General features: G+C 40.9%; 1 protein-coding gene and 1 long non-coding RNA gene across 11 annotated transcripts in view; both read left to right on the top strand.

The window, feature by feature from the left end:
- LOC148056414 (uncharacterized) overlaps nucleotides 1–1,603 on the top strand; it is a 179,698-nt gene extending 178,095 nt beyond the window's left edge. For all 10 annotated transcript variants that reach the window (XR_015703347.1, XR_015703356.1, XR_015703351.1 and 7 more), the window contains one exon: nucleotides 641–1,603. This is a non-coding gene — a long non-coding RNA (uncharacterized LOC148056414). The remainder of the gene's footprint in view (nucleotides 1–640) is intronic.
- An 852-nt stretch (nucleotides 1,604–2,455) lies between these two features.
- TOM1L1 (target of myb1 like 1 membrane trafficking protein) lies at nucleotides 2,456–27,074 on the top strand. The gene is made up of 15 exons (XM_087750625.1): nucleotides 2,456–2,624; nucleotides 2,829–2,913; nucleotides 5,204–5,282; nucleotides 11,312–11,461; nucleotides 11,894–12,013; nucleotides 13,394–13,501; nucleotides 14,187–14,303; nucleotides 17,812–17,945; nucleotides 20,391–20,451; nucleotides 21,863–21,980; nucleotides 22,864–22,960; nucleotides 23,482–23,542; nucleotides 24,430–24,517; nucleotides 24,817–24,889; nucleotides 25,853–27,074. Exons 1-15 carry the CDS (start codon nucleotides 2,567–2,569, stop codon nucleotides 25,914–25,916), a joined length of 1,413 nt encoding a protein of 470 aa, XP_087606751.1. The 5' UTR covers nucleotides 2,456–2,566; the 3' UTR covers nucleotides 25,917–27,074.
- The last annotated feature ends 6 nt before the right edge of the window (nucleotides 27,075–27,080 follow it).

Below are 27,080 nucleotides of genomic sequence, written 5' to 3' on the forward strand. Positions count from 1 at the left end.
TTACACTGACAAGCCTGCTTATGTTGGTATAATACACGTTAGCTCAAGAGGCAGACATAAACTACACCACTAAACACTCTTGTTTCAAAACATTTTGCAAAGAGAAATTATTTAGCCTCTTCCTTCTTTCTTTTTATAACATACTACGTGTGCTTGCAAAATACAGAAAATGTCCCTTAATAGTAATAATTAGGTATAATACTATATCTGCAATAATAGTAGAATTGCAAGGAGTGCAGTAGGACTCTCCTGGCACTCTTTGATCACCGACTCAGAAATAGCAAGGACTCCAGTCCAGAGAAGGCTGAAGAGTCAGGCAGGCTTGTTTCAAGCAGAACCCAAAGCCCACTAGAAGTTGATAGATCTAGACCAGTAGCTGATTTCAATAAGTAACTTTAATCAGTAAATTCCAATGTAAAAAGGCTTCATCAGATTTTTTTTCCCCTGAGTAGCTCAATAAAATATGCTCTCTGAAACAAGATCTGACTCACATTGCAGGTTTAACAAGGGCTAATTTAAATAGGCCCTTATTTCAGTTTCGGTGTTAAAGAGTAAATGAAATAAACAGCTAAGTTTAGAGGATGTCTTTCAAAATTCCGCAACCAAGAATAAATAAACAAACAAACTCCTGTTTTGACAGATGATGCCTGGCTTATAACCAAATGACAAGACTAGCAGAAGTGTGGAAAATTGAGATGCATTCATTAGAAACAGTCCCAAATGGAACCTCACCAAGCTGTAGGATGAACTCCACCCAGAAAGAGTGAGAAAAAGACTCAGCTCCTACATTCGTTGTACGTGATCAACTTGCCCAAAAGTTCTTGTAATAACTTGCTTGTTGTAGAGATACTTGCAGGTACACAAAAAAGTATGTTCTTCTCCAGCCTTTATGTGAAAGCCATCCAGTAGATGGGGCCATAGAGTTATACAAAATGCAAAAGCAAATAAAATGAGTTTATCCTAGGAAGAAAACTCATCATCAGTGGAAATACAGCTTTGTTAATTCATGAAATTCTAATGCCAGGCAAATAATTTATTTGGTTAGATCATGTTCTGACCATATGTCTGATTAAGCTGTACTCAAATGCTAGTTAATACGATTCCGTATTTGTTTGACACTGAAATAATTACAACTCTCAGTCAACAAGAACTACAGCTGAGGTTTTAATTTTCGTTCATGCCACATTCGTTCCCAAGTATTATATAGGTCTGATACACAGTCAGACTTGTGATGAAGTGACACAATGGAAGTCATTGTGATAATACGTGTAGCAAGAAAGTCCCACATGTGGAAACATGTATGTGGCAAGAAGAACGTGTTAGTGGTTCCTACATAATATGAAGGATGACTTTATGAATGTAACTTACATGCACTGGTTTTTTTCCCCTGCTTCTTTAAGATCTGTGCATCTATTCCTGTTAAATCTCTGAAACAAAAGAACATATGGGTTTCAGAAGACGTGCATGAACGTTGCAGGAGCAGTGGTCAGCCCCGGTGATTTCATAGCGGTGGATGCTAAAGTTTGAAATGTGTGTGCTCATAGTGTGCAGTATGGTGTAGCAGAAGTTGTCACTCTCACTGCATTTGCAGTCATGTTTTGAAATAAATTAATTGTGTGTAATCAATTTAACAAGCAAATTGCATCAGGTGTTAGTTTAAAAGTGTACATTCTATTCTGACGCAGTTGAAAAGCCTGATTTTCTGTGGTCTCGCACCTGAAGTGAAGGTCTTAACACTTAGATCGTAAAGCTGACTCTCCAAATTCAGTTCTGCTACAAAGAGTTCTTCAAAATACCTGACAGGACAAAATTACCATCGGGGTAATTCGTGGGGGTGACTGCTGCAAGGCAGGTATTTTTGTCCCCTTTTGGCTACAGTTAGCACAGGTTTCCAAGTCACGGGTGCCAACAGGGAGGGCAGAGCCCCTGGGTAGGTTTGACCCAGGTGTTTCTGAGCTTTGCCCTACGAAATGCCAAGTTTCTCGTGGTTTCAGCTATTAGGTCTCATTCAGGAGATGGCTGAGGGAACTCCGAGTTTGCCATGAGCAGGGGGGTCCCGTCACACGTGAAACACTGCCCAAGGAGCAGGAAAAGGAGGACCTGGCTACAGGAATCCGCGTGGAAGTCAGCGGGGTGCTTTGGGCCCGGGACAGAGGTGCTGAGGGTGTGCGGGGCCCACCCGCCCGTGAGGCGCAGCCGCCAGCGGCCGGCCTGCCGGAGCCCCCGGGCGGGCAGCCCGCCGGCAGGGCCGCGCTCCAGGCCCGACACCGGCCCGCGGCCGAGCGGGGCTGCTCCCGTCACTGCCTCAGCACCTACCGGCCGCTCGGCTCGGCGGGGACGGGCGCGGTGCGGCCCCGCAGGAGCCGCGGGGGAGGCGCTGCCCGCCCGGCCCGGCCCGGCCCGCACGTGATCGGCAACGGGGAGCCGCGACGGCACCTGGCAGCGGCTCCGCCCCAGTCCCAGGAAGGGAGCGACCGGCGGGGCGGGAGGGGAGGGGAGCGGCCGGATCCGGCGGGACGGGACGGGGCTGCCTCTCAGAGGCTGCGCGACCCCGCCGGCAGCGGCCATGGCTTTCGGGAAGGCTCCGAAGGACCCGCTCGGCACCGCCGTGGGCAGCCTGGTCGGTGAGTAACGAGGGGCCGCCGCGTGCCGCCCTGCTCCGCCGCCCGCCTGAGGGGAGCCGCGGGGCGCCGCTTCCCGCCCCGCCGCCCGGGCCGTGAGGGGCGCGGCGGGACGCTGCCTCCCCGCTCTTCCCGCCCGGCCCGGCGGGGCTTGGCGGCGCCCGGGGTCCCCGGCCGGCTGTACGGCGGCTCCTCTTGGCCTTTCAGACCGGGCGACGTTTGGAGCGCTGCAGACGGAGGAGTGGGGACAGTTCATGCACATCTGCGACGTGATCAACGCGACGGAGGAGGGGTGAGCGGCGCAGGGGGCTGCGGGCCCGGCGGGGGGATCCCGGTGTCAGAGCGGCCGTGCCCTGCTCCCTTCTCCTGTGGGAAATGGGAACAGCCGGGGTTCCATCACAGGTAGCACCAGCGTTGCTCCAGGGCAGGGCACAATCGAGCAGTCGGTGTATGATGCATGCGTAAAGTTACCCAAAACGAAATAGCAGCAGGGAGCAGGTACCTTTGGTTCCTAGAGAAGAGTTTTGCTTGTCTCGGTGCCTCTTGTTCAGCCATCAGGATTTGTAGGGATTAGACTTGTAAGCTCTTCCCCATAGACAAGCATTAGAGAAAGGTGATAGCACAGGTTTCTCACCTGAGTCTGACGTATTTCGTATAACCTGTACTGCTTGTCAGGCTAAACGGGTAGCTTCGTGCTCTGGAAAAAGACCTTGAGGATTTGGTTGCCTACAACACTACTTAAAACGCTGTGCTTTTAACTTAATTGGAGTTGCCCACTATGCAATTTCTCAGCTAACCTACATCACAGCAGAAGAGCGAAGCGCTGGCTGGGTTTCTGTTCAGTGGGATCTATCGTATCAACCTGTGTACCTGGGGCTCCCGGGGCAGAGGTGGCCTCTTGCACCCAACGGCCACATTTGGGTTTGCTCAGCCACTTGCTGCTTTGTGCTTCCTTGTTCCTACCTGTAAAAGGGGAAGAAGGAAATTTGTTCCCATGTAAGATCTGCTTCAGCATTGCATTGCAAGAACTCAGTGGTAGTAGTGGTATATTTTAACACTGACTGGAGAACTTTCTCCAGGAGAATGAGGTATGCCTTAGTTTCTGCACAAGTATTTTCTTTTATATGAGCTTTTCCTTCCTTTCATTTTTTCGGATCCCCCACTCTCAGCCATGGCTCTTAGAGCTTGGAAGGTCAGTAATAACTCCCTTCTTGTCATTGCTATAAGCAACAGCACGCTTTGACCCTCAGCGTTCATTATTCTGTGGAGCTACTTTGCAACAGAGCTTTTTTTAATAAACTATTTCCTCTTGTGCACAGCTTATGCTTACAGAGGAACTCCTTATAACTTCCTCCTAGGCAACTACTACTAGTCACAGTTTGTAACAGTATACTAGGAACAGCAGAACTGCTGTATCTGATTAGGCAAATGGGTACTTTAATGCAATATCCAGCTCCTGACCAGAGCATTTCCAGATGCTTCAGAGAGAGCAAGAAGCAGGAGTAGCATAGTGAATATATAGTATAGCTTTCTGCAAGGGGAAGTTTTCCTTTCCCATCTTGTGCTCCCATCCATCACTTCTGTTTTGACTTAATGCTTCACTGGTGTGGCTGGGTATGATAACTGTTGCCATAGGATAAAAAAAAAATAGAGAAATCTTTTTTTCTGATGAAGTACAACAACATTGCACACTGAAAAATGCGATAATGGTAAATACCCATTTAATTTCATTGACTTTGAAATATTTTCAACAAAGATTTCTTTTTTTCTTATTGAAACATTCTGTTGCTCCATCTTGGATTCTAGAGAGACCCTAAAGAGACTTTAGGACGTCTTGTTTTTGTTGATCATGAGCATTGAGCTGGCCCTAATAATTGTACAGTATAGATAGCCCATAGTAACCACGCAAAACTGTTTCCCACATGCGATAAGCTAGATACCATCTTCCACCCTTTTCCTCCTACATAGATAGTTAAAAGATATGGGGTGTATATATAGAAATCAAAATGACTAGGCTAGAAATGCCACTATCTCTGGGGTGGAATGGGTTGTCCATCCGTACATGGTAATTACTCAGATGAGTTAAAAGCATCCTGCAATTATAAGACTGGAAGTTAGCCAAGGCACCCCTACTCCTGACAGCACTCCCAGGAGAATATTTTTTTAATTGGATCATACATGAAAAGTAGGTACCAGTCAACTCTTGGTACAGCTGGCAATTGTTAGTCCCTTTTGTAGCAATAAAAGCTAGATAAGTAAATCTATTGTACAACACTGAAATAACATAATTTTGGAGGAGACTCTGCAGAGGAGAATGACTTTATTTCTCTGCACAAGTCTCTGGAGTAATGCACAGTCTGCGGTAACAAACCTGATTTCACTGCTTTGTTACTCTAGCTCAATGCTGAAGTGATTTTGCTGAAATCAATGGGGCAGTTGCTCTAGTTTTATGTGGGTGTAAATACAGGGATGATTTTGGTCCTGTATCTCAGGCCCGTATTTTTGGCTCTCAGTTGAAGTTACGAACTAGAAAAACAGCCTAACTTCATTGGTAACTTTTTCTGCTTAATTTCTTGTTACAGGCCTAAAGATGCAGTTAAAGCGTTAAAGAAAAAGCTTTCAAAAAACTGTAACCATAAGGAAATCAGGCTTACCCTGTCTGTAAGTACAGCTATATTTATATTAATTAGACGCTAAGAAGGAAAACATTTTAAATGATAAGGTGGCATGCAAATTATCACTGACACAACTCTCTGGGATGTTTTCTGTCTTTGTTGTTTGTGTGTACAGCACTACCACAGTGCAGATCAGATGATCTACTGGCATTCCATAGAGTTCTGGATGACACAAACTTTTACATTTATTGTTGCTTTTTTTTTTTTCCCCAAACCTGTACTACGTTAAAAGTAGTATGGTTCTTATTTACTCCAGTGACTGTCCCCCTGTGAGTGCCCCAACTGTGAAAGATACGGAGGTTGCGATATTATGTAAAAGCTACATTTGACCATTCTATTTACCTTGTGGTACTGATCTTAATTAAACCAAGCATGGTATGCAGTGTGGTGGAATGTGTGATACCTGTTTTGTAAAGGTAAGTGTTATTGCGTATAACGAAGAATGAAAGGATAACGATGGTGAGTTAAGCAAGGGAGCAAGGCACAGGATAAGCCACATAAGATTCAGCTGTTATGACTAAAAGTTGGAGTGGCTAGGAGCATCCTCATTTGAGATAACCTGGCCTCCAGAATCTGACAGTGTTTCTGAACTATCCCAGAGTGTGAGGAAGCGTAGTGATTTCAGTCAATTTAAGATGTACTGGAGTATGTTAACATAGTTCTCTGTTTTCCACTACACTGATAATGTAGGCAGTAGCAGGAAGTTCCTAACACTGTCATAAGCCTGGAGTTCCACACTTGAGTTACTCTTGATAACAATAGTGCAACTGTGAGACGAATCAAGCTGTTTGTATTTTAAGTGGTTGGGGATTTGTGTCTTTCATTATTTGTCTAGAAGTATTTTCTTCACCGTTTCCTTTTCTGAGGTTGTAGAGGCTTGTCTGCATTACACTCTAGTACTATTACTCACGGGTTTGGTATTTGTTGTGCAAAATCATTATCTATATCAATATGTCCTGAGAAGCGATTAAGGAAGATAGGTGATTGATAGTGTTCAATTGTATGTCACTTAGCAATTGCTCAAGTGTCTCCTGACAAGTTAGAGATGCAGATAAATGTCTTAAACATACCGATGTATACCTTCAGCTCATTCCATTTCCACACTTCTTTCCTGGCTTCCTCCTCCACTGTCTCATGAGTCACCTTTTTGTGTGTTCTGTGTGTTTGCATAACAGAAACACTCGGTTTCCGCTGTAATTGCAGTCCCTGTATCAGACCTGTTTTTTTCTCCTACAGTCTGTGTGCATCTAGGCCCTTTTCTGAATATCTGACACAGTCAACTGGAAGTACAATAGCCCAGTGCTTAGATTTAGGAGCCTTTCTTTGGATATTTACTCTGCAGATATACCCAAGGTGACATTATAGTATAGCTCTTAAGAACATAAAAGTGGGAGAAGGATCTTGTTTCAGGTGTATCCAAGGAAGAGCTTTATCATGTTGACCTGAAAGCTCGTTGTATTTGCTCGTAGATGGAGCATGTACCAGGTTTCAGCTGTGGTTGTAGTTCAACGCGTTCTCACAGTCTGTTTGCCGTTCAAGGCCCCTTCTCCATGCCTGTTCTCACCCACTCACATGTACACATGTAACTGTGCCTGCCAGGCAATCGCATCCTTTTGGCCCAGTTTCTGTTTTCTGACTGCAGGTTTCTTCTCCCTGAGTTCCTTAATCTTTTTTTTTTTTTTTACGAAGAAGTGCGAGCCTTTCCTCCAACTCTCTCCTCCTGCTTTTGTTCTTATGTAAGATCTTTCATCCCTTGACTCTTCCCCTGCCCCTGGCTCCTTTCCTTTTTCTGGTTTTCTACCAGTACTGCCATCAGTTTAGCGTGTGTCAGACCTTTCCTTTGATGACCTGATTGCTGACCATGTATGGCTTTTAACTCCTTTGTTCCCAAATCAGTCTTTCTATGTGCTATATCTTCTGGTTTGGGTTCTTGATTGCCTTAATGAAATTGTTCCTATTTTTCATTTTGAAATGCTTAGATTGGAACACCAAATCATTGCAAATGGAAAAACAGAAATAATTTTCTGTTCCTAAAACACAAGCACCCCCTCCCTGTGCAACTCTTAAAAATTGTTTTTCTCCCAAATTTCTACAAAAATAAGGGCTTTTTTTTGATGAACTGTAAGTTATTGCCTATGTTTCCTACAGTAAATGTGGTCCTCTAGTTTTTGAGACTCTACATCAAATTGTCTCTCCTACCTACATTAGATACAGCTAAGAAGGCAACAGATCTACAAATCGCTTTTCTTTTGAAATGTACTCTGATCCACTTCTACTTACTCAACCTTGAAATTCCAGAATTTAATCTTGCTAATGAAACTGCTTAAGGAGCTTATTCCCAGCAAATACACACACAGTGAAATGTTGAAGTCTTCATCTGAAGTAGCACGACAGCATGTGTTAACCCTGATTCCGTCATCGAGATGTGTTAAATCTCAACAGTGTCTTCTTCCTTCGGCTCATAGATGCTTATTTATTTACTTGGAGGAAGAAGGGTGAGTGCCAGCTGTATAACGTGTTGGCTATGGCTTGGCTTTGTGTCCTCCGATGTACTGGAGTTACCTGGTGCTTGTGAAGTCATGTGGCTCGAGGTGTGTATGTGTGTCAGGCCATGGAGTTGCTTCATGCGCAGGCTTTGATAAAGCCAAGAGATCAGGCTTGGCAGTGGTGATTTTGCAATCAGTGAAGAGGATTAGAACTTTTAGGCAGGAATCCAACAAAGTGTGTACGTGTTATTTGACTCCTTATTACTAATAGACTTTGCATACCTAAACTCTGTTTACGTAGTGAAGGCTGAGACACCTGTTCAGTTGTCTCCATAGATCTCCATTGGTTTTGTGAAGGATTTACTGTGGTGCTCCACTTCTGATGCCTGTAAGGTCTTAGGAACTGAACAGCACGTGGGGAAGTAGTTTATCGAATGTGTCCCTCTCTGTACTTGTGTCCACACACACACTTACGTACAAAGCAGTGGGCAGAAATTTAAGATGGAATTATTGTTTCATTTCTGCATTACATTGTTGGAAAGTATTTTAAAGGAAGTCATTGGTTAGATTTAAATTTTGGAGTTTGTTTTTTTGCCTTAGGCTTTTTTCTGGTTTTCCTTTTAATATGCTGTAAGTTTTCAGATGTAAAAAAATTTTAGCATGGCAAATGTGGCCTTCAGATTTTCCTTTGTTAAATTAACATTTCGCAAAGCAGAAGATCTAAAAAACAAAAACATGAGGGAGCCCTCTAGCTCCTCAATCAAAAAAGTCCTAGTCAATTTTATTACACTTTATGGAATACATGGGCAAAGAGGAAAAGAAAAGGGTATTGAGTGGCAGCAAAAGAAATCCATATTTCAAAAGAAATCCATATATATATATATATATATATATATATATAAAATTTGAAAAATTCAAGACTTCTGTGAAAGTAATATTTTTGAAATGTAGAATCTTGGTAAAGTCTACATAGCCCCTACGCTGTAATTGATGAATGGCAGCTGAAAAAGCTGCTCATACAGGTTTCTTTGAAATGCTGGCGCTTGGAAATAGTGTCTTGCTGTTCAAAAACTCTACTGGGTAGACATCAGTATATATTTAGTAGAGTGTAATCCTGGAGATGGGTTAATGACTTGTTCCCTTTGCCTTTGAGTCAGAAATACGAAGCAGCAAACTGTTCATCTGTGTTTTCTTGCATTCACCTTAGGTCTGAGAAGCATCCACTGCAAACTACATCCGTTCCTTACAGCTTTATGGACCATACCTGGCTGCCTTAGCTGAGCAGATAGTCCTACTGAATTCTGAGTGAGGTCTCTATTGATAAGGAATATAGTTGTCTTTCTGTTATTCCCACCATCTTGTCCCCTTTTTGTTTCTGCCTTACAGTTTGTCTTCATCTCTGTTCAGATGCCTTTTATCATTTAGTTTTGTGTTGCTGTCATGTGAACCAGAGGGCTTTGATTGTGCAATTCGCCCTCCTTTTTGCTCAGTCTAGATCTCTTCTCAGCTGGATGTCTGGTATCAGCTAGCCTGGAACGTAGCGGCTCTGTCAATTCCAACAGTTCTCGGGTGCTGCCTGTCGTTTAGAGGAAGTTTAATGGTTTGGTTGAAGTTAATTTGCCTATTCTGTTATAAAAACATGTTTCTGTTGGGATTCCATGGTGCTATGTGGAGCAGTGGTTGACTTGGCCACCTTGGATCTATTCATTCCAACAGATCTGCTTGGGAAGGTGAGGTCCTATTTGCAACGATAAATATCCGCATTGAAGCTCTAATGAAAGGTGTTATTAGCACGGAAGTGGCTTGTTCAGGAACGGTCCAGTTAAAAGTAATTGAGTCAATTTCTTCTTTTTCTTATATCAGCTTAGTTTTACTCTAAGGGAGTGGGCTGCACTGGCATAATTGAGTGGAGGATCTAGCCCATTAGTTCAGTATTTTCATTCAGAGGGTAAATACTCAGTCCCTTAAGTAGAGAATTAATAATAGGGAGTAGCATACCAAATTTCCCATGCACTGGGTTGAAAATGTTTTACACAGACCATCTTTGAAGTACTGCACAGGCAAATGACTTGGCTTATTAGCATGTGTTTCATGTACTCTTTCAAATGAAAAATAATGATTCGAGCCAAGATTTTTTTGTAATTATCTCTCAGTTAGTTTTTCACACAGCAGTCTGCCAGTGTCTCTTTGTTCTATCCTGTTTTCATTTCAGCAATATATTTTCTTCTGGTTTTAAACCTCTTCTCCCCTAAGTTCCCGATCACACTGGGAGAAAAATCCCCAAGTCCTGAGGCTAGCAAATGAATTACTAAAATGATTTCAACTTAGTCAAATATAGTCTGCTCTGAATAGGAAAGTATATTTAACCTACTTTTATCAAGATTACAATAGCATCCCTTGAAATCTGTGTATCCTTTTGAGAATGTATCCTGTCTGTTGCATGATTCAGGGGAAGTTTTGTCTCAAACCATGAAATTTTGCAAACTTTCGTTAATTTCTACCCTTTGCTTTCACCTTTCCGTCTTCCCTCTTAAACTGGGAGGGAAAGTAAAGATACAGCTGAAGAGCAAAAAGCACAAGAGTGACCATTTTTCTCTAGATGGGGCATTGTAGTCCTGTGGTTGATCTCCAGATCTGAGCCAGGCAAGATGAGTTCTGTTCCTGATTCTGCACCTGATCTGACTGACCCCAGTTTCCTATCAAGACTTGTATTGGCCTGATTTCAGGTGACTGGGACGTAGTGACAGCTTTTGATATTTCCTCTGTAAAATGGGAATTGTAATCAGCCACCTCCAGGTGTACAACGGAGAAGTATTATGTCATTATCACGTACTGCTATATTTGATAGGGCAGGCACATTGCTTGCAGGGATCCTACTCTGAGCGTTCCAAGCAGAGTTTTGGAAGTAGACTTCTTTCGTGAAGATGAATCTGACAATTGGAATAATTCAGCTATTCTGTTTCAAATCAATGTGACCTTTAAAACACACAGAGAAATTGTACTCAGAGTTGTTGAATTTGTTCTCTTCTGTGTTTTCATTAGTCTCTCACTTACAGGGCAGATTAAAAGAGAGGCATTTAGTAATCTTATTTTCTTCTCTTGTAGAGCTCTTCAGAATCTGTCAGACCAGGGTACCTATGTGCTAGGCAGTGAATTAATTCTATTACTGAATCTGTACAAGTCATTTTTTAAGCTATGGACAGATTTCATGCTGTTAAGGTACCGCGTGTTCAATAAATGCTATGACATGGAAACAAGTGTGACAATGCTTCTCTGTTAAAAATAGGATAACTCTGGCTAACACATCTCATTTTATATTGCGTAGGTATAGCAGCGCACGCAGTGAGCTACTGTTCCGCTGTAGTAACCTCATCGTTCTAGTGAGATAGCTGGCAATAATCTGTTTCTATCCATTTGTACTCTTCCCCATAACACCTTGGAACAAATTAAACAAAAAGAAACAAAAGCAGTCAGGTTGGTTGGGTTTTTTTCCTAGTATCTGTGTAACAGAAGCTTTTTGTGTGTGCAGCTGCTTGACATGTGTATAGAAAACTGCGGCCCAAGATTCCAGTCTTTAGTTGTGAAGAAAGATTTCTGTAAAGACAAGCTGGTGAAACTACTGAATCCAAGATACAATCTGCCGATTGACATGCAGGAGAAAATCTTGACCTTTATCATGGTAAGTCTAGAATAAACAGTAAGTGTTTGCTTGTCTGCTATATGGTAAACATTTAATGATGCAGCCCATTTCTGTACTGTGAAATACTCATGGGAACCTCTTCCTAAAGCAGACTTTATTCTTGCTGCTCCTGCTCCATGCAGGAGTAGCACAGACTGGAAGACAAAGGGAGAGAACTGGAAAACTGTCAACCTCCACCTTTTATATTCCCCTCCCAGTCTGTGTATGTGCTCCCTCTGTGGTTGCACTTAGCAAGCAGGATGAGAGGTAACTTTGGTGGAGCTTTCGTGGTTCCTGCTGCTTTGAATGGAGTTAGCTGGAGTGGATGGAGGGAATGACCTGCCCTTAGGACCACGTGTTTTAGAAGCGCTTATCTGACCCACTGACTGTCCATTTCTCTGACTGTTATTGTTCCTGTTATTTCAAAACTAGACGTGGGCCCGAGGTTTCCAAGGAATGGTGGATGTGAGCGAAGTAAAAGAAGTTTATATAGAATTGCTGAAGAAAGGAGTGGAGTTTCCATCTTCTGACACCAGCAGAGGGGGACCTAAGGTGGGGATACACAAGGATGCTTCATTAACCATTGTAAATTGGAAACAGGATGTGTTAATTGTATGAGCTCTGTAGACAAAGAAGGTGTGTTTGGTTTTGTTTTTTATTTAAATGCTCCAGGGCAGAATATGACCAAGCTACTTAACCACGCGACCAGGAATCAGTTTCAATTATAACAGCTAAGATAACAAAGAAACCTAGCCTATATAATAGTGTATTTTATTTCAAACCACAGAGTAAACCAAGAGAAGTAGAAATCTATAAGAAAAGATTGCTGTCTGTATATCTCTGCAGCTGTTTGCAGAGCCTGTACACAATAAATGTTATTTAAGCATATGTCATAGGTATCACAGTGTAGCATCTAGGACATTAAGTATAAGTACAGCTTGAGCATTGGACATCAGCTGAAAATACAGTACATGTTTCAAAGCCATTCTTTCCAGAATTTTTTTTCTATTAGAAGAGTTTCCACAAGAGTTTTGGGAAGTGTGAAAGCCATCCACCACGGGGTGGAACCTTGCAATTACAGAATTAGATGTCTATAATCAGTGCAGACAGGAATGATTCAGGTTTATCCTGAGTTTGATTTGATGATTGAATAGTAGAGTGTACAAAAACTCATGTATTTAAAGGTAGTTTGAGCAAGCTGTGTAGAGAATGCTCTCAATAGACAATATCTTTTTTTCTCACTAGGTACAGTAGAGATGATTCTGTCTGCCACGTGTATCTGCCAGTTAAAATCAGTGGCAAACCTTCTGTTGATCTCGGCAACAGCAGACCTGAATGCAGTTTTTAGCTCAGTCTCTAAGAAGTGAAGGACTTGAAGTGTGTAGTCTTGTGCAGGTCGGGTTTTAGATTAGGATTTTCTGATAGCAGTCAGTTCAAGTGCAATGCGAGTAAAGCTTCCTGCAGATGAAGTGTTCCAGCTTTTCGATCCAGAAGGCCTTTGTAGTTCATCTTCTGCAGAGATCCAGACTTAACCCCTCAACCTTTCCACTGCTTCCACGTGTGATCGCATTCTAAACTATCCTTCATTGTAAAATTGCAGTGGCACTTTGGGAAGGACTCTTGGCTGTTAGATGGCTTAAGAGCTCAAGGAGCTAGCCTGTTCTTAGCCATTCCCACTTTATCCTGGGATGGAATTTACTTGCAAACCCATATAAAAGATATCTGAATTCCGAGCCTCATTCCATTACAAAATAGCCATTAGATTTATTCTTGTAAACAGACCTTGCTCAACAAATTCCCTGGGAGCATTGATTGTGAGAAAGCTAATGCCCGGTTGTCGAGTGTGACAAAGATGTTTTGTAGCTCTTTCATCTGGATGTCTGCTTCAGTTCTTCCGTTAAACCCAAGCTCTGCTCTTTTGTCTTTCCACAGACTTCATCTCAGCCTTCTACAAAGTCATCACCACCTTCTGCTAATCCTGCGAAACGTTCTTTACTGCCTCTTCCCACAGGCCCAACATTACTGTTAACTCCTGAGCAGGTGCAGTACTACAGCTTTAGAGCAGGGCAGGTCCTTTTGAAATGTACTGGTAATGTGTGATTTTGACAACCTGGGTGCATAGACCACTGGAAAGGACCATCAGTTCAAGTGGCATAGTTCTATATTCGTGGTTTTAGGTTTGTTCTCCTGAAGATGTTTTCTATCGTGGTGTGCCAAAGCCAAGTAGGCAGAAGTGGGTTCAATAAATGCTAGGCTGTACCCCAGCCAGAAAGTGGAATCACTTACTCAAGCATGAGAATATCTAATAATCTCTTACGATGTTGTTATGCAAGTTGATAAAAGATCCTTCAGAGATAAGTGAGAAAGCCAAACTTACTTTTGCGTAAGGCTTGTGCGAAGAGATTATTCTAAAAAGCAGAAAGGAAAGGACAGTTCACTTCCATTCCTGCTTGGCCTGGAGGTAACTAAAGAGAGTAACAGTAACATTAGTGAGAGGGATTAATTGTAAGGAAAACGAGTAGTACTGTCAGACTTGGATCTTGGTTTGATTGCACATATAAAAGCTGAGCTAATTCCATTCATTTTCATGGCATGTCACTGGAGTAAAAGAATGCTAATTAGGCCCACATTATACCTGATGGGGAAGAAAGTACGTAGTAGAGGTAAGAATTATTCTGCTCACTCTGTTCACCTACACAATATTCTGTCCTGTTGAACCCAACAGATTGGGAAACTGTACAGCGAACTGGATATGGCAAAAATGAATGTGAGAGTCATGTCATCAATATTAAAAGAAAATGTTCCTGGCTCTGAAAATCCGGATGATATGAATCTTTTACAGGTATGCGATACTTCATTGGTAGTGGCTATTGCTTTGGGTTGGTCAAAGTTGATTTTAAAACACAGTGTATCCTTTCTCGTAACATCTGGATTCAGATTGCCAAATGGAGTCCAACAACAGGTCTCTGTCTCTGGTTTTGCTCAGCTTTCTCCTGTCGCCTTCCCCTGACATCTGGTTAGTCAGGAAAGGACAATACAGCTTGCAATGCAAATTTAAGGTCTAGGGAATTCCAAGGACAAAGGAATTTCATAATGGAGCGTTCTCTGCTAAGCATGTTCTGTCAAACAACCCCAAGAACATTCCAGTTGAACGCAGTTGCCTTGTGGGAAGATAGCTGATGACATAGTCTCTCTCTCATATCCGTCCTGGAGTTCTCAGTGCTCTCTTTATTATTTCCAGTACCTGAAAGGCAGACTGAAGGCCAGTGAGGAATATGAAGCCTCAGTTTTATGTGCGTGACCTCAAAGACTGGGAGCTTGCTGTGCTGTACATGAATCCACAGCTCTTAAAGTGTAGCCTGAAGGAAGTGTATTGCAATAGTCCAGTTTAGATTTGAGAGTGAACATGCAGACATTATTCCTTCTGTAATGTCATTTCTTCTACTTGCTCATGCTGTATTTTCTATTTTAGAAATTAAAAACGTAGTATTACTTTAGTGTTTCAATAGTGCCCTATGTCAATGGACAGTTTTCTGTTTCTTGTTGCCTGCAAGAATTTAAAAAGCTTTTATCGCATCATTCTGTTTCTAAACTTATCTCTGAAGTTTTGTGATGAGGAAGCATTTCTGGTAATTTGTCAGTCTTAAATGTGTTGGAGAACTGATGTGATTTTTTGCAAGCATTCGGTGTGCTTTTCCTGCCCAGTGGGGAATTTTTTCCGTTGCAAGGAACCCTTATTGGGTGCTGTTGGGTTGCCTTCAAGGTCATACCGTTCAGCTGTGTGCATTTATGGATTGGTTCACAACTGGAGGTGAGGTCTGGAGACATAGCAGCAGTTTGCCACTGTCTCTCGTCTTTAATGACAGGCAGCACTGCTGGTCTTGGGGAACCGGATAAGAGACAGATGCAAGCTCTCAGTGGTTTTTGCTCCCATGGAAATTCCTCACATCTCCAACACTGTCTCTTTTGCAGACATCTGTGGAGCTGTAAGTCCAAGGAGGAGGGGCCTGTGAAGCAAGGATCTGAGCAGAGTAGACTTTGAACACTGGCAAGGCAAACAGCTGTCGCAATAGATTGCAGAGGGCTTGCTTTGCCTGCACTAAAGGATGGAGTATAGGTTGTTCCAGCAGTGGACACCACCAGCTAAGCTATGGCTGTTCTATGCACAATACTTTACTTCTGTAGTGGTACTGCCACCAGGGAGGTTGCCAGGGTGCAAACTGGCCTTTTGATGATTTAACCAACCAGTGAAAGATACCCCCAGTAGAATAAACTGGTTTAATATACTTGGCCACCTCTGCCCAGTCCATGACGAGGTCAGTGTCTTTGGTTGCGAAACAGGAAAAGTCCGTCTTTCATTTCCTGTCTCCTGCTACGGCCCTTCTGCGCGTGGGCACGCAGATTGGGTTGCCCACAGTAAACCAGTGGATTCTTGTTGACACTCCCAGTAATAAAATTGTTGGCAAAAGTTTGAGGACAGGGTGTGGAGTTCCCATTTGTGGGAGAATGGCTGAAAACTCATTCCTTCTATGTTAATTTCACTGTTCTTCCTGTTCTTTTTCCCTGTGCACTGAATGGTATAAAGCATCAAACATAGCTAGCCTGTTCCTTTAACAGTGTTTTATGTTCCCTTTTGTTTGTAGCTCTACCTGGATTGCTTGGATTAGGCTTTTGTTGTCAGAGAACAAAGTCCTTTATTAAAAGAGCTGCTTGTTTAGGCTTTGAGTGAGTTGGAAACAGTAATTTCAGTCCTTCTGATTATCTGGAGTCTCTCAATAGAAACTGTAACAGGGTAAACTTCATCAGTGCAACGTATTTTCAGTTCTGTAGCTTCATTAGTGGCTACGCTCCTCCCTTTCTCCACCCTGTTTTGGACAAGGCTTAAGACTGCAGATCTCACTTGAAATACTGTGCTGAGCAGAACAGTGGTTAAAGAACAGCCGAAGCTCAGTATCGGCCAAGAAGAGTAACAAACTTTTGTACTGGATAGTGAATAGACATTCGTGATGGACATCCAGGAATTTGAGTCCAGATCATCAGCTGGTAAGAATTAGCACAAATTCAGTGGAATCACTGGTGAATGTTATACCAGCTGGTGTCCATCATTGTAAAACTTCAGTTTTCAAAACCCATCGTTGTGGGTAGGAGCAAAGCCTAGCAAATCCACGCTTGAAATGAGTGTCTCAATTTCCTTTTCTGATGAATATTGGTATTTACAAAGGAGCTGGTCTGCCTGTATAATGGAGTCATAAGAAATACATGTTTTTTTTAAACGTGGATCAGGTAGTAAAGCGTAGAGTGGAGAGGTTTTAAATTTAATTACAGACATTGAACTGAGTACATTTTTGTGTGTTTTATCCTGGGCTATGAAGATACAGTACTGAAGGGTACAGTACTTGGTAATCCTTATGCAGATTGGGCAAAGGGGTGCAAAATTTCTTTTTACGTAAATAAAATCATTTATTTACATGAAGTATATGTTTTTTGAGGAAAAAATCAGATCACTTTGAAAGTAATACCAGAGCAATTTATGAATAGCAGTGTGCAAATAGAGTAATTTTCCCCCTCCTTTTTTTTTCCTTAAGCAGAGCCAGCTAGCATTTGCAAATGCACTGTGGGGGAAAAAAATGTTGGCTGAGTTGAAGTTCCTGTTGCTAAAGAATTTGTTTCTTTGAACATGCAAAATCTGCAGTGGAGAGGAATATAAATGAACTATCTTCCATTTCAACTGGCAGTAATGCAAAATTCTGCTCAGTAAACTCTCACAATTCTCCTATCAGCTGATTCTGCTAGGTTTGTGATGCTTTCTTTAAAAGTGCATAGATTAAGTGCATCCAAACTTCCCCACTTAGAGGAACAGTTAGAGCTAGAGACTGGCGACACAGAGCACTTCTGTCCTTTAGACTACTATCGTCTTTTCTTCAAGCAAATGTTGAACAGGATCACATCCGTTATATCCATGCGAAGTGCCCTGCTGAGTTTAATCAGCTTCAAACAGGATCAAATCTAATTTGCTCTACGTCATCCAGAGGGGTCTTCGTTATTTTGCAATTTGAAATTTAGACTTTAGAGACAGATATATCTTTAGAAATAAAGGTGGGTCAAGAGGTAGAGATTGGGTAAGGGTAGAAGTGCTGGCTGTGATGATAGGAATTGTCAGCCTGCCTTGCAGAGATCAAAGACATGAGAATTATGCTATTTGCGATGTTTGGTATGCGTGCGGTTTGTACAAATTAAGGAATGCTACTCGTGAGTCTGCAGCGCTCAAGTGTCTTACCATTCTTCTCCAGAACTGACAAATTGGGAGACACAGTTATGATTTTTTTTTTTTCTTCCCCTGCCTCGGGCAGAAACTGTATAAGACCTGTCGGATGATGCAGGAGAGGATCATGGAATTGTTGGTGACAGTGGAGAATGAAGATGTGATAGTTGAGTTAATACAAGTAAATGAAGATCTGAATAACGTCCTCCTGGGACATGAAAGGTAAGTACAGGGCCTCTCTCCTCACATTTGGTATCCTAACTGAGTAAGTGCACTTAATGGTCCCTACATCTAATGTTGATCCTCCACTAGGAGACAGATTTTATCCTTAAGTCCAGAAAAGAAACATGATTGCAAAAAGAGAAAATTATGTATTTGCCTTCCCCTAAACACTTCAGAAAGGGTTCATAAAGGTAGCTAGAAAACCATTAGAATGGAATAAAACAAGTTAACAGCATGGACAGGAAATCAGATAGAGGCACGTAAACCAAAATCGCTTTGGAATTTGACATTCCTTTTTGGTACTGCGCAGTGAGTTTGTCATCAGTCTGCTACAAACCCTTTGGTACTGGTGATGGTCCTTATCTCTGTTGAGTGTATATGCTTCCAGGAAAGAATACTTGTTCTCCCTTCTAAACAACTTTGACAGCTTTACTGCAGAAATTGGCCATGGAATAGCATTCTGCCTCATTGCATGCTTAAGAGAGTCGCTTGCTTTTCTCAACTGGATTGAAACACGCTGTTCTACTTGTCTTACAGCAGAAAATGTTTCTTTCTTTCACACATGGAAGCAGCGCTTGCATTGGCATCCTGTGTGTTTGTCTGTTGTGTCATTGGTAGCATGACTAGGTGCTAGCAAAACTGAAATTAATTTTAAACTCAAAGTTCCGGTATTGTCCCCCAAAATATCACAGTGAGTATACTCATGGAGAGTATTATGGTTCAACAGGAACTAACCTTCCATGTTAAGTAGTTTATCTCCTCCCTGGCTAAGAAATGTTCTAGAAATCATTATGCATCAAGTGCAATGGTTCATGATTAAATTTAGCAGATTTAGAGAGTTCAGTCATCTTTTCTTTTTAAACCTCTTCTGAATGCTGTGCTGAAAATATCACTAATTCTTCCAAGTGTCATGGCACAAACTTTGGGCCTAATCTTGACAACATTCAGTTTTCATTTGTCCTTAAATCCTATGTCTACAGCAGTGTTAGCATATTATACAGTAACTGTCTTGAAAGAATTCTGTGCTCACTTCTTGCTTTAGGAAGTCTTTCATTTTAGTAAAGCAAAAATAGAATTCTGTTCAGCTTCTATAAATCCACTGAAGTCAGATGTGGGCTCACATTTTTGTTACGACTGATGAATACTGGCAAGGCCAAGAACCCCTTGAACTATGAATAGTAGCTTGTGGGTATAATTCAATAAATTCTTTATGAAAGACTCACCTGGTGATTGAAGGAGCAATTAATTGGCCATTGTGAAACTGGACAGAAAACTACTGCGTTTTAGTACTACAATGTTACGGTTTATATGTAATGAGTCTTCCTGGGTGCAGGTGCATTGCACTTCAGAGTTGGTAAGTATTAAAATGTATTTGGTTAAAGTTTGTTGAGGATTTGTTCTTTGGAACTTCCTCTGAACAACGAGATGTGTTAAGGACAAACTGATTTTAACTAGCTGCATCTGTTTCATGCTATGTGTATTGTTTGAAGACAAGTCATGCTGCATTCTCTGCTTCTGATTATTAATGTAGAGTCCAAATTAAATCGGGAGCAATCAGCATTGTGCAATAAACTGGCCTCGTGTGTAACCATCACTCCCTCTAGTGGCTCCAGCAACTTTTCAGTTCCTGTATTTCAGATAAATATTTATGTTCTGCAGTTGGAAAGGTTTGTTGTTTGTTTGTTTTTTTTCTTCTGTTCCTCCCTGTGTATATACTGTCTTTGTGGGCCTCCCCGGTAGGGTAACCCTGAATAGCAAATGCAGATGTGTAGACAGTCTCATGTCTGTACCACTTAGGGCTCTTCCTTCTGACATGGATTGACCTTACGGATGCTGAATATCACTTGACTGGGTCTCCTCCGGACCCAGTGTAGCACTGCTATGAGTCCCAGTGCATAAATATTTATGCAGGTGGATTTTCTGGTTTCCTTTTTTTTAAAAAAAATATTTCAAATGCCTGAACTAATGAGAGGGCTGTGTCCCAGAAGAGGCATGTGGTTTGTCCTGAGATGGCATGAGGGAACGTGGGGGCCTCTGAGGACAGAAGGCTTCCTGGGACTCAGCTGGAAGAGTCCTCTGGTCAGCAGGAGCCAGATTTGGCACAGTGCATGTTCATAGTTACCTGTCTGGTGTGAACAGAGGCAAACTTTATTGTCAGCTGTATTTTAGTTTTGTTTTGGAAGAAAAAGATGGCTGTCTCCAAAAGTGAGCCCAAGAACAAACCAACTGGTGTTAGTGTAGGTGATCAGAGGACCACAGCCCTGGAGAAGAGTGAGTCAAATTGCTAGTGCAGAGACAAGTGCCCCAGAGAAATGCACCCGTAGTGCTTGTTTGGCGCCTCTGGAGTCTTTTAATAGTCAAACTTTGATTATAACTGGTTTCATATTCTTGTGAATGACATCACAGAAATGTCAGAATGAACATTAAATTCTGCAACTTCAACAGGTTCTCTCGAAACAGAGTTCGTTTTCTGGAGAATCAGAGAATACAGCGTGAACGCACAGAGGTAATTATAGATGAACTCGTGTAAACTGTAAACATTCCTTTTTCTGTTCTTTGTGGAAAATACACTTTTGATATATGCAGAATTTTATTCTTTAGTTGAGAGGTACAGGAGACAGCAGGCTGATGCTACTCTTATCGATTTTCTGAAGTCTCACGTGCGGAATTTCATGCCAAGTCATGTAACTACAGTAGCAAATAATGTCAAATCTCAGATGGAAGCTTGGTCAGGAAAAATGAGAGAGAGAGAGAGAGAGCTATTCAAATGGTGGTTTATTACCTCTACAGCTAAGCACTATTATCTGCCATGTACAAAATGAGGAACCATAATGTTTCTTTTCATTTGTTCTCTGTTAAGCATTTATAGACTGAAATACTATTACGCTATCAGAATTCACTATTACTGATGTTTTTCTCTGAGTCAAAGCTTTTTCTGAATTGTGAATAATGGCTTGTAGCGAATCTTTAATGACTATCCTTTATTGATTGATAATTATGGTGGTTAATTTTATTGCCCAAAGTAGTTTTGCACATGTTTCAGCTTCTGCTAAGCCATAATTGTGTAGTCATCTAGGACTCCATATGAAAAGGACTGCATTGTGAATGCTGAAATACAGCTGACAATTATTAAAAAAAGGTAGAAGACAATCTTGTTTTCCTTGAAAAGCCACTATTAACTACATTCTGGTTATGTAGGTGGATGGTTTTGCTTGATGGATGCACTCTTGGGTTAGTTAATAGTCCAAATGGTGCAGTTTGTGCATTTTTATATTATCCAGGAGTCTCCAAGTTTAAAATGCATCTTTTTTTTTTTTTTTTTAAATCTGGTGTAACCAAACCCCTATGATTCAAGCATGTGGTTTTATTAAAATCATTGGTTGGCTACATTTTTAATTCTAACACATTCACAGGAGAAACAAAGGGAGCCCTTTGTCCTAGGAAGCATTGTTGTGATTTTGAACTTTTCCTATCCGAAACAGGACTGAAAAAAATCAATCTCCTAAGTATGTATCAAATCTCAATAACACAAATAAGTAGCATATAAATAATTGTACAAGATCAATCAGAAGATCTATATCAAACCTGTACCTAAACAAGCTCACAATTGCTTTTTAGAATTAAGTCTGTTCTGTTTCCTACTTTGGAATGGTTTTCCTTAATCTTTTGAAATAGCAACCTTGCTGAAACGGATCTTTTCTGGAAAGCATTTTTTGTTTCATTAGCTATCTTTCACACACACAAAAAAAAAATCCTGGTCTTCTCTTACACTTGCCAATTTTTAATATGATTTTAAATGTTTATATTCTGTGAAAATAGCAATTTGTTTAAAACTATACAAGTTCCTTTTTAAATAACAAAAAAAAAATCTACCACCAAAAAAACCCAACCAACTTGATTCCTTTTCAAATCTTAAGCTGTACAGGAAACAGCCATCTGCTCCCTCAAGTGATCTACTTGACCTCTCCATAGATTCTCCGTCTCCTGTGTCAACAGTGGTGCAGGCTGACTCTGCAGCGTCTCCTTCAGGCCTTAGTAAGTGATGACTGCACCATTTCCCTTGCAATCTGCTTTCCTAAAGCCAACCAACAAGAGCTTAGTGGAGGAATCAAGAAGTTCCTTGTAAGAAAGAAAACAAAGATACTCCTTAACTTTAAGGATGTTCCTTAAATCTCCTTAGAAGGAACACTGATGTGTGTATGTAGGAAAAAAACGTAAGATAGTATAAGGTTCCCTGTAATTTGTTTACAGTGGAAGCAATAATCTTTTTCCCCCATTACTTGAACTTCAACAGTAGAACATGCTCTGTTTTCTGTTACAGTGAAGCCTATAAAACATTGTGGTAGTTGCCTGGTCCGTAGGCTTGGAAGAAAGAAATACCGATAGGCTTTCCTCATACCCTCTTGATTTCCTCATTTTTTTTCAGGAGGCACTTGGTGTTAGAAACAGTTCACTTTGGGAAAGGTACTCCTCTCCTCTAACTTTATACTTCTTTCATAGTCAGAGGAGAGGGTAAAGCTCCGAACTTAGGTACCCTGAATTACTGTCTGCAGAAGCCCCTCCTTTATCCACCTAGGGGAGTCTGTATACTGAAGTTAAAGGTGTGAATGTCCCCCCAGAAATAAATGCCTGTAATTCCATTTTAATCTTCTAGAAATAGTGAAAGGAGTTTTAAGTGGTATCTACCATGTATAGCACTACTGATGTTGTTCTGACATTTTAAGGAGATAAATGTGTTGCATCTGAAACCTTCTCAGAGTTATTAAAATTTCACCTTCCATGTGATAAACAGCAATTTGTTTCAGATTCTTTATATGCCTTCCAAACAAAACTTTACCCTTTCAAAGTTGATAGTACAAGTAACTAACATTTGCTTAATAATGTTTAAATGATCATTAATTATCGCTTTGTGTTTCAGATTGCATATCTGCACACCCTGAAGATAAAAACAAGCATCATCCATCAATTTATCCACAGCTAAATTTAGCAACTACTACAAAAGCTCAGCAATTCCCGTGAGTAATCTTTTACCGAGAAATGGTAACAGATAACATATCTTCAGAGGTATTAGTACTCTGTAATTCATCTAATGAGTTTATAGAAAGCTCTGAGAACACAGATTTACTACTTTTACACATTAGTCCAGTAAAACAAGTGAAAACTACCTCTGTGCTAGACATTGCTTAACACGCTTAAAAATACACTACTCCTGCATCATTGTTTAGTCCTAGACATAAATTTATCTCAACAGTCAAAACATACTTGAGATCTATATGACTTTCTGCTCGAGTGTTGCCAGTGCTGCAGTGAAAGGGAGAAACAGATGAATTGTACAGGTCAGTAAGAAGAGTTTAAGATAGAAGAGGTGTCCTTGTAGTTCCCTGCCTTTTATGTGAATGGGACACTGGCCCACCTGCCTATGCTGCTCTCAGTTGTGACATAAGGTAAAGACAGACCAGCAAAAAAATAATGTAACAATCAGAATATACAGTTTTGATAGTTTCTCAGTTACTTTCAATGTACTACTCTCTCCTAGATTTGCAACCGAAGCACAAAACAATAGTGTAAGCAACCCAGCTGGACATTCATATAGCAATGTGAGTAACGCTCATGTTCAGAATAATCATTCTTTGCTGGCAGCTGTCAAAATGAGAACTGTTTGGATTTATCCTGACTACTGTCCAAATGCGATACAAAGATCTATTCTGTGGCCCTTCTCCATACATCAGGGAACACTCTCTATTTGGTGACCAGGCCAACTTTCTTCTTTTGGTACCACAGATACTAATATGAAAGCATATTTTCTTGAGTCCAGCACAATCTCAGGGGAGTCTGCAGAAAGCAGTTGCTGTATTATTTGTGTTTGATCTGTTGCTGTGTGAAGCAAGCTGAGATCTCCTGCTGCCATTATGTTACTCTGGTGTATTTCCTATCTCAAGTAAGATATACTAAAAAAAACCCAACCAAACAAAAAAACCCAAACAACCCACCAAAAAAACCAAACACTTAAAAATCAAGTACAGTGTAGGACAAATGGCATATGCTGCAGACAAAACACCCATGACAGAAGGAATGGAAAGAATATGAAGGGGCTTTGAGGTAATGTTATGAATTTGAATGCTCTTCTCTGGTAGGCAGTATGAAATAAAAAAGATGAGAAGCAGCCCCCAAACACACACGCATATTCCCTATTTTAAACCACAAGTAAAAGCAGATATCTGTATTGTGAATACTGCAGTCTTTGAGTCTGTGTAATGTAACAAATTAGACAGAAGTAAATTACACAAATGTGCTATAGATAACACTAAAAGACATTTTGAACTTTTTGTGGAGAATGGAGATTAATTAGATTGATAACTCTTGACCTTAGAATTTACCTGTTGTAGTCTGAGAGTCTAAAGATAAGTCAGCAGTTAGGTAAGTTAAGTCAAACCAGCTCTCATAGAACAATCTGTTTATGCATTGTTTTGCTTGATGTCCTTAGTTGGCGACTCTTTTAAGCCCAGTGCCTCTGAATCCAGTAAACCTGCAGACTGGACATACTACGTCATTAAATGGACCATCACCAGCAGGTAATAAATACTGCAGCCCCCCTAACTTTCATGGAGATACGTTTTCCTTGTTAGAACTTAAGGGCTTTACATAAATGGCTGCTAAACGCCAGGAGCAGCAACAAACATTGACAGAATCTCAGAATCTCACATTGCTCGTGGCTTCTCGTAGACATGTCTGGCCATTTCAGCGTTTAAAGCATCTAGATACATAGGAGATAATCTGCTACTTTCAGGAAGATACAGAAAAGTAAGGTGCAGTAAGCATGCTTTTCATTTCCATTTAAATCTGGATTTGTCTGCCTGTCTTTACTCTTCAGCTGCATCAAAGAACAAGTTGCAGTCACCTCACTACTACGAGATAATGGAATTTGATCCCTTGGCTCCCACTGAGTAAGTAACTTGTAAAATAGGTAATATACAGTTTTGTTACGTGCCAAAGGCAAGAAGGCTTCCGAGATGGCTTTTTCTTCTGAGTGAAAAAACAGACCACACTATTGAGACTGAGTTAGCTGACCAACTCGATTGCTAATGTAAATGAGAGTGGCTGCGTTCTGTACGCTTTCTTCCAATATTTCTGGCATAACCAATTAAGGAATAAACTCCTCTAGTGTGTTCATTGAACAGCATCTGTAAAAATGGCGGAGGAATGCCGTGTCAAAAACAATCTGCTAAAATCCTATTCAGTGATAGGAAAAGGTGGATAAAACACGGTAAGGGTTGTGGTGGAGGAAGCTGATGGGCACTCCAGCACAGGTAGTTCTGGAGCAAGGTGACCATAGTGATTGCTGTGAACAGGAATTACGATTTTTAAGAATGTTGTTCTACTGCAGATTGAGAAAATCCTCAATTTAAATATAAGCTACAAAAGGGAATGGATGCTGGGGCTCTCCAGAGGGCCAAATAGTTAGACAGAAAACTAAGACAAAACTAAACGGATGGCAGAATTCTCCTTTCTACCAGTAAGTTGCAAAAAATTTGAGCCATCTACACAAAATTTATTTTTGAGGAACCATCGAATTCTGAGGTAGAAAAATCTCAACAAAGCTTTATTTTTTTTTTTTTACTAGCACAGTAATTGCATGCCACGTGGTATGCTTGCCGTTTGCTTTTTGCAGTCCTGTTCCCAAACTTATGTCATCAAAAGTGACAATGTCCAGAGGTATCATTAAATGTATAATCATAGACACACCACAGGATCGGCTCTTTGTTTCCATGGAAACCTGGGCATCCTGCAACTGATGCTACTCTGTTAGGCAAACACTGGCAGTTCGTGCTTGGGAAGGATTTCATTGGCGCGTTTTGTCAAAATGAAACAACTGTGATGTAGGAGTCGCCCTGTTCCTCTTCTTTCAGAGCTGTTTATGAAGAAATCGATGTCGTGCTGAAGACAGAAGTTAAAAAGGATACAGAATGCTGAAGGTGGAGGTGAAATCTTTCACTGAACACACGGTATTCTCTGATGTTGGTCCTGTGCGGTGCTTCCTAGAATACACAAGTGAATAACAGAACAGGCTTTATGTTTTGACACAAGAAACAAGAAGTATTGGAATAGTAAGCTGTGTGGAAGTTGAAGAGTTACTTGGATCTACACCTTGATAGTTTGTCCTAAATGTTCAACGGTGCGTTCTTCAAGGTGTGACTTGCATGATTATTTTTAAAGTATTTTGGGGGCCTTTAAAATATGATTTCCAAATTCACCTGCGTATGAAGTTAACACTTGACACCTGACACAAGTAAACAAAAAGGACTCTTGCAACTGTAGAAGAAAGCTTTTCTTCCAAGTTAACTGTTCTTTTGTATTGCTTTACCCCATTATGCAGCAAACAAAACAACGTTCTGTTTACAGAAATTGCAGAATCCAATTTCTATTTTGGCCTTGTTGCCGTCTGTGTTAATCTCCCCAGAAATTTATAAGGGGGTTTTGGTTTTCTAAAATTGGCCCTCTTGATAGATGTCTGAAGACATACGGTGTTACTTTCCTACATTCATATCCTAAATACAGATTTTGTTTTCTTCCTAAAAGCCCGCAATATAGTTGGATTTTTGTCTTGGTAGGAACCTGATCTGGGCCATGAGGTGCTGTCATCTGTGCTTAACAGAACAGAAGAAACCCTGCTTGTTCCTCTGTTGTTGTTGTTGCTTTTATTTACTCAGTAAATATTGGAGGGGGTTCAGTCATTTCTCGCAATGTTCCTGCCCTGCAGAGATTGCTGTTCTGGTGAAGGAAAAAAATAATTATCTACAATGCAGATGAGCAATAGTTATCCATTTATTTTAATCAAGTTGTTTAACCCTGTTAATAACAGTTTTATCTTTTAATAATTAAAGTGCCTTATCTATTTTAGTGCCGAATGTAAAATGTGCACTTTAACAGCTATAGTTCTCTGAATTTATAATTGATATAAACTTTGAGAACTTGGTTCATGTTCATAGCTGATAAGCTAATGTTTTGTGAAATACTGCATTTTACATGTTCATTATGTTAACGGTTTAAGTGATAAAAAGTTCTCAGTCTGTTATGCATTTTTTGTAGCATAAAATTCCAAATAAAAGCAAACATTTACTGAAAGGTTAACCCCCA

Source organism: Nipponia nippon, unplaced genomic scaffold (assembly GCF_047370975.1).
Source record: "Nipponia nippon isolate SJK-2023a ecotype South Korea unplaced genomic scaffold, ASM4737097v1 scaffold_14, whole genome shotgun sequence".
Lineage (NCBI taxonomy): Eukaryota > Metazoa > Chordata > Aves > Pelecaniformes > Threskiornithidae > Nipponia > Nipponia nippon.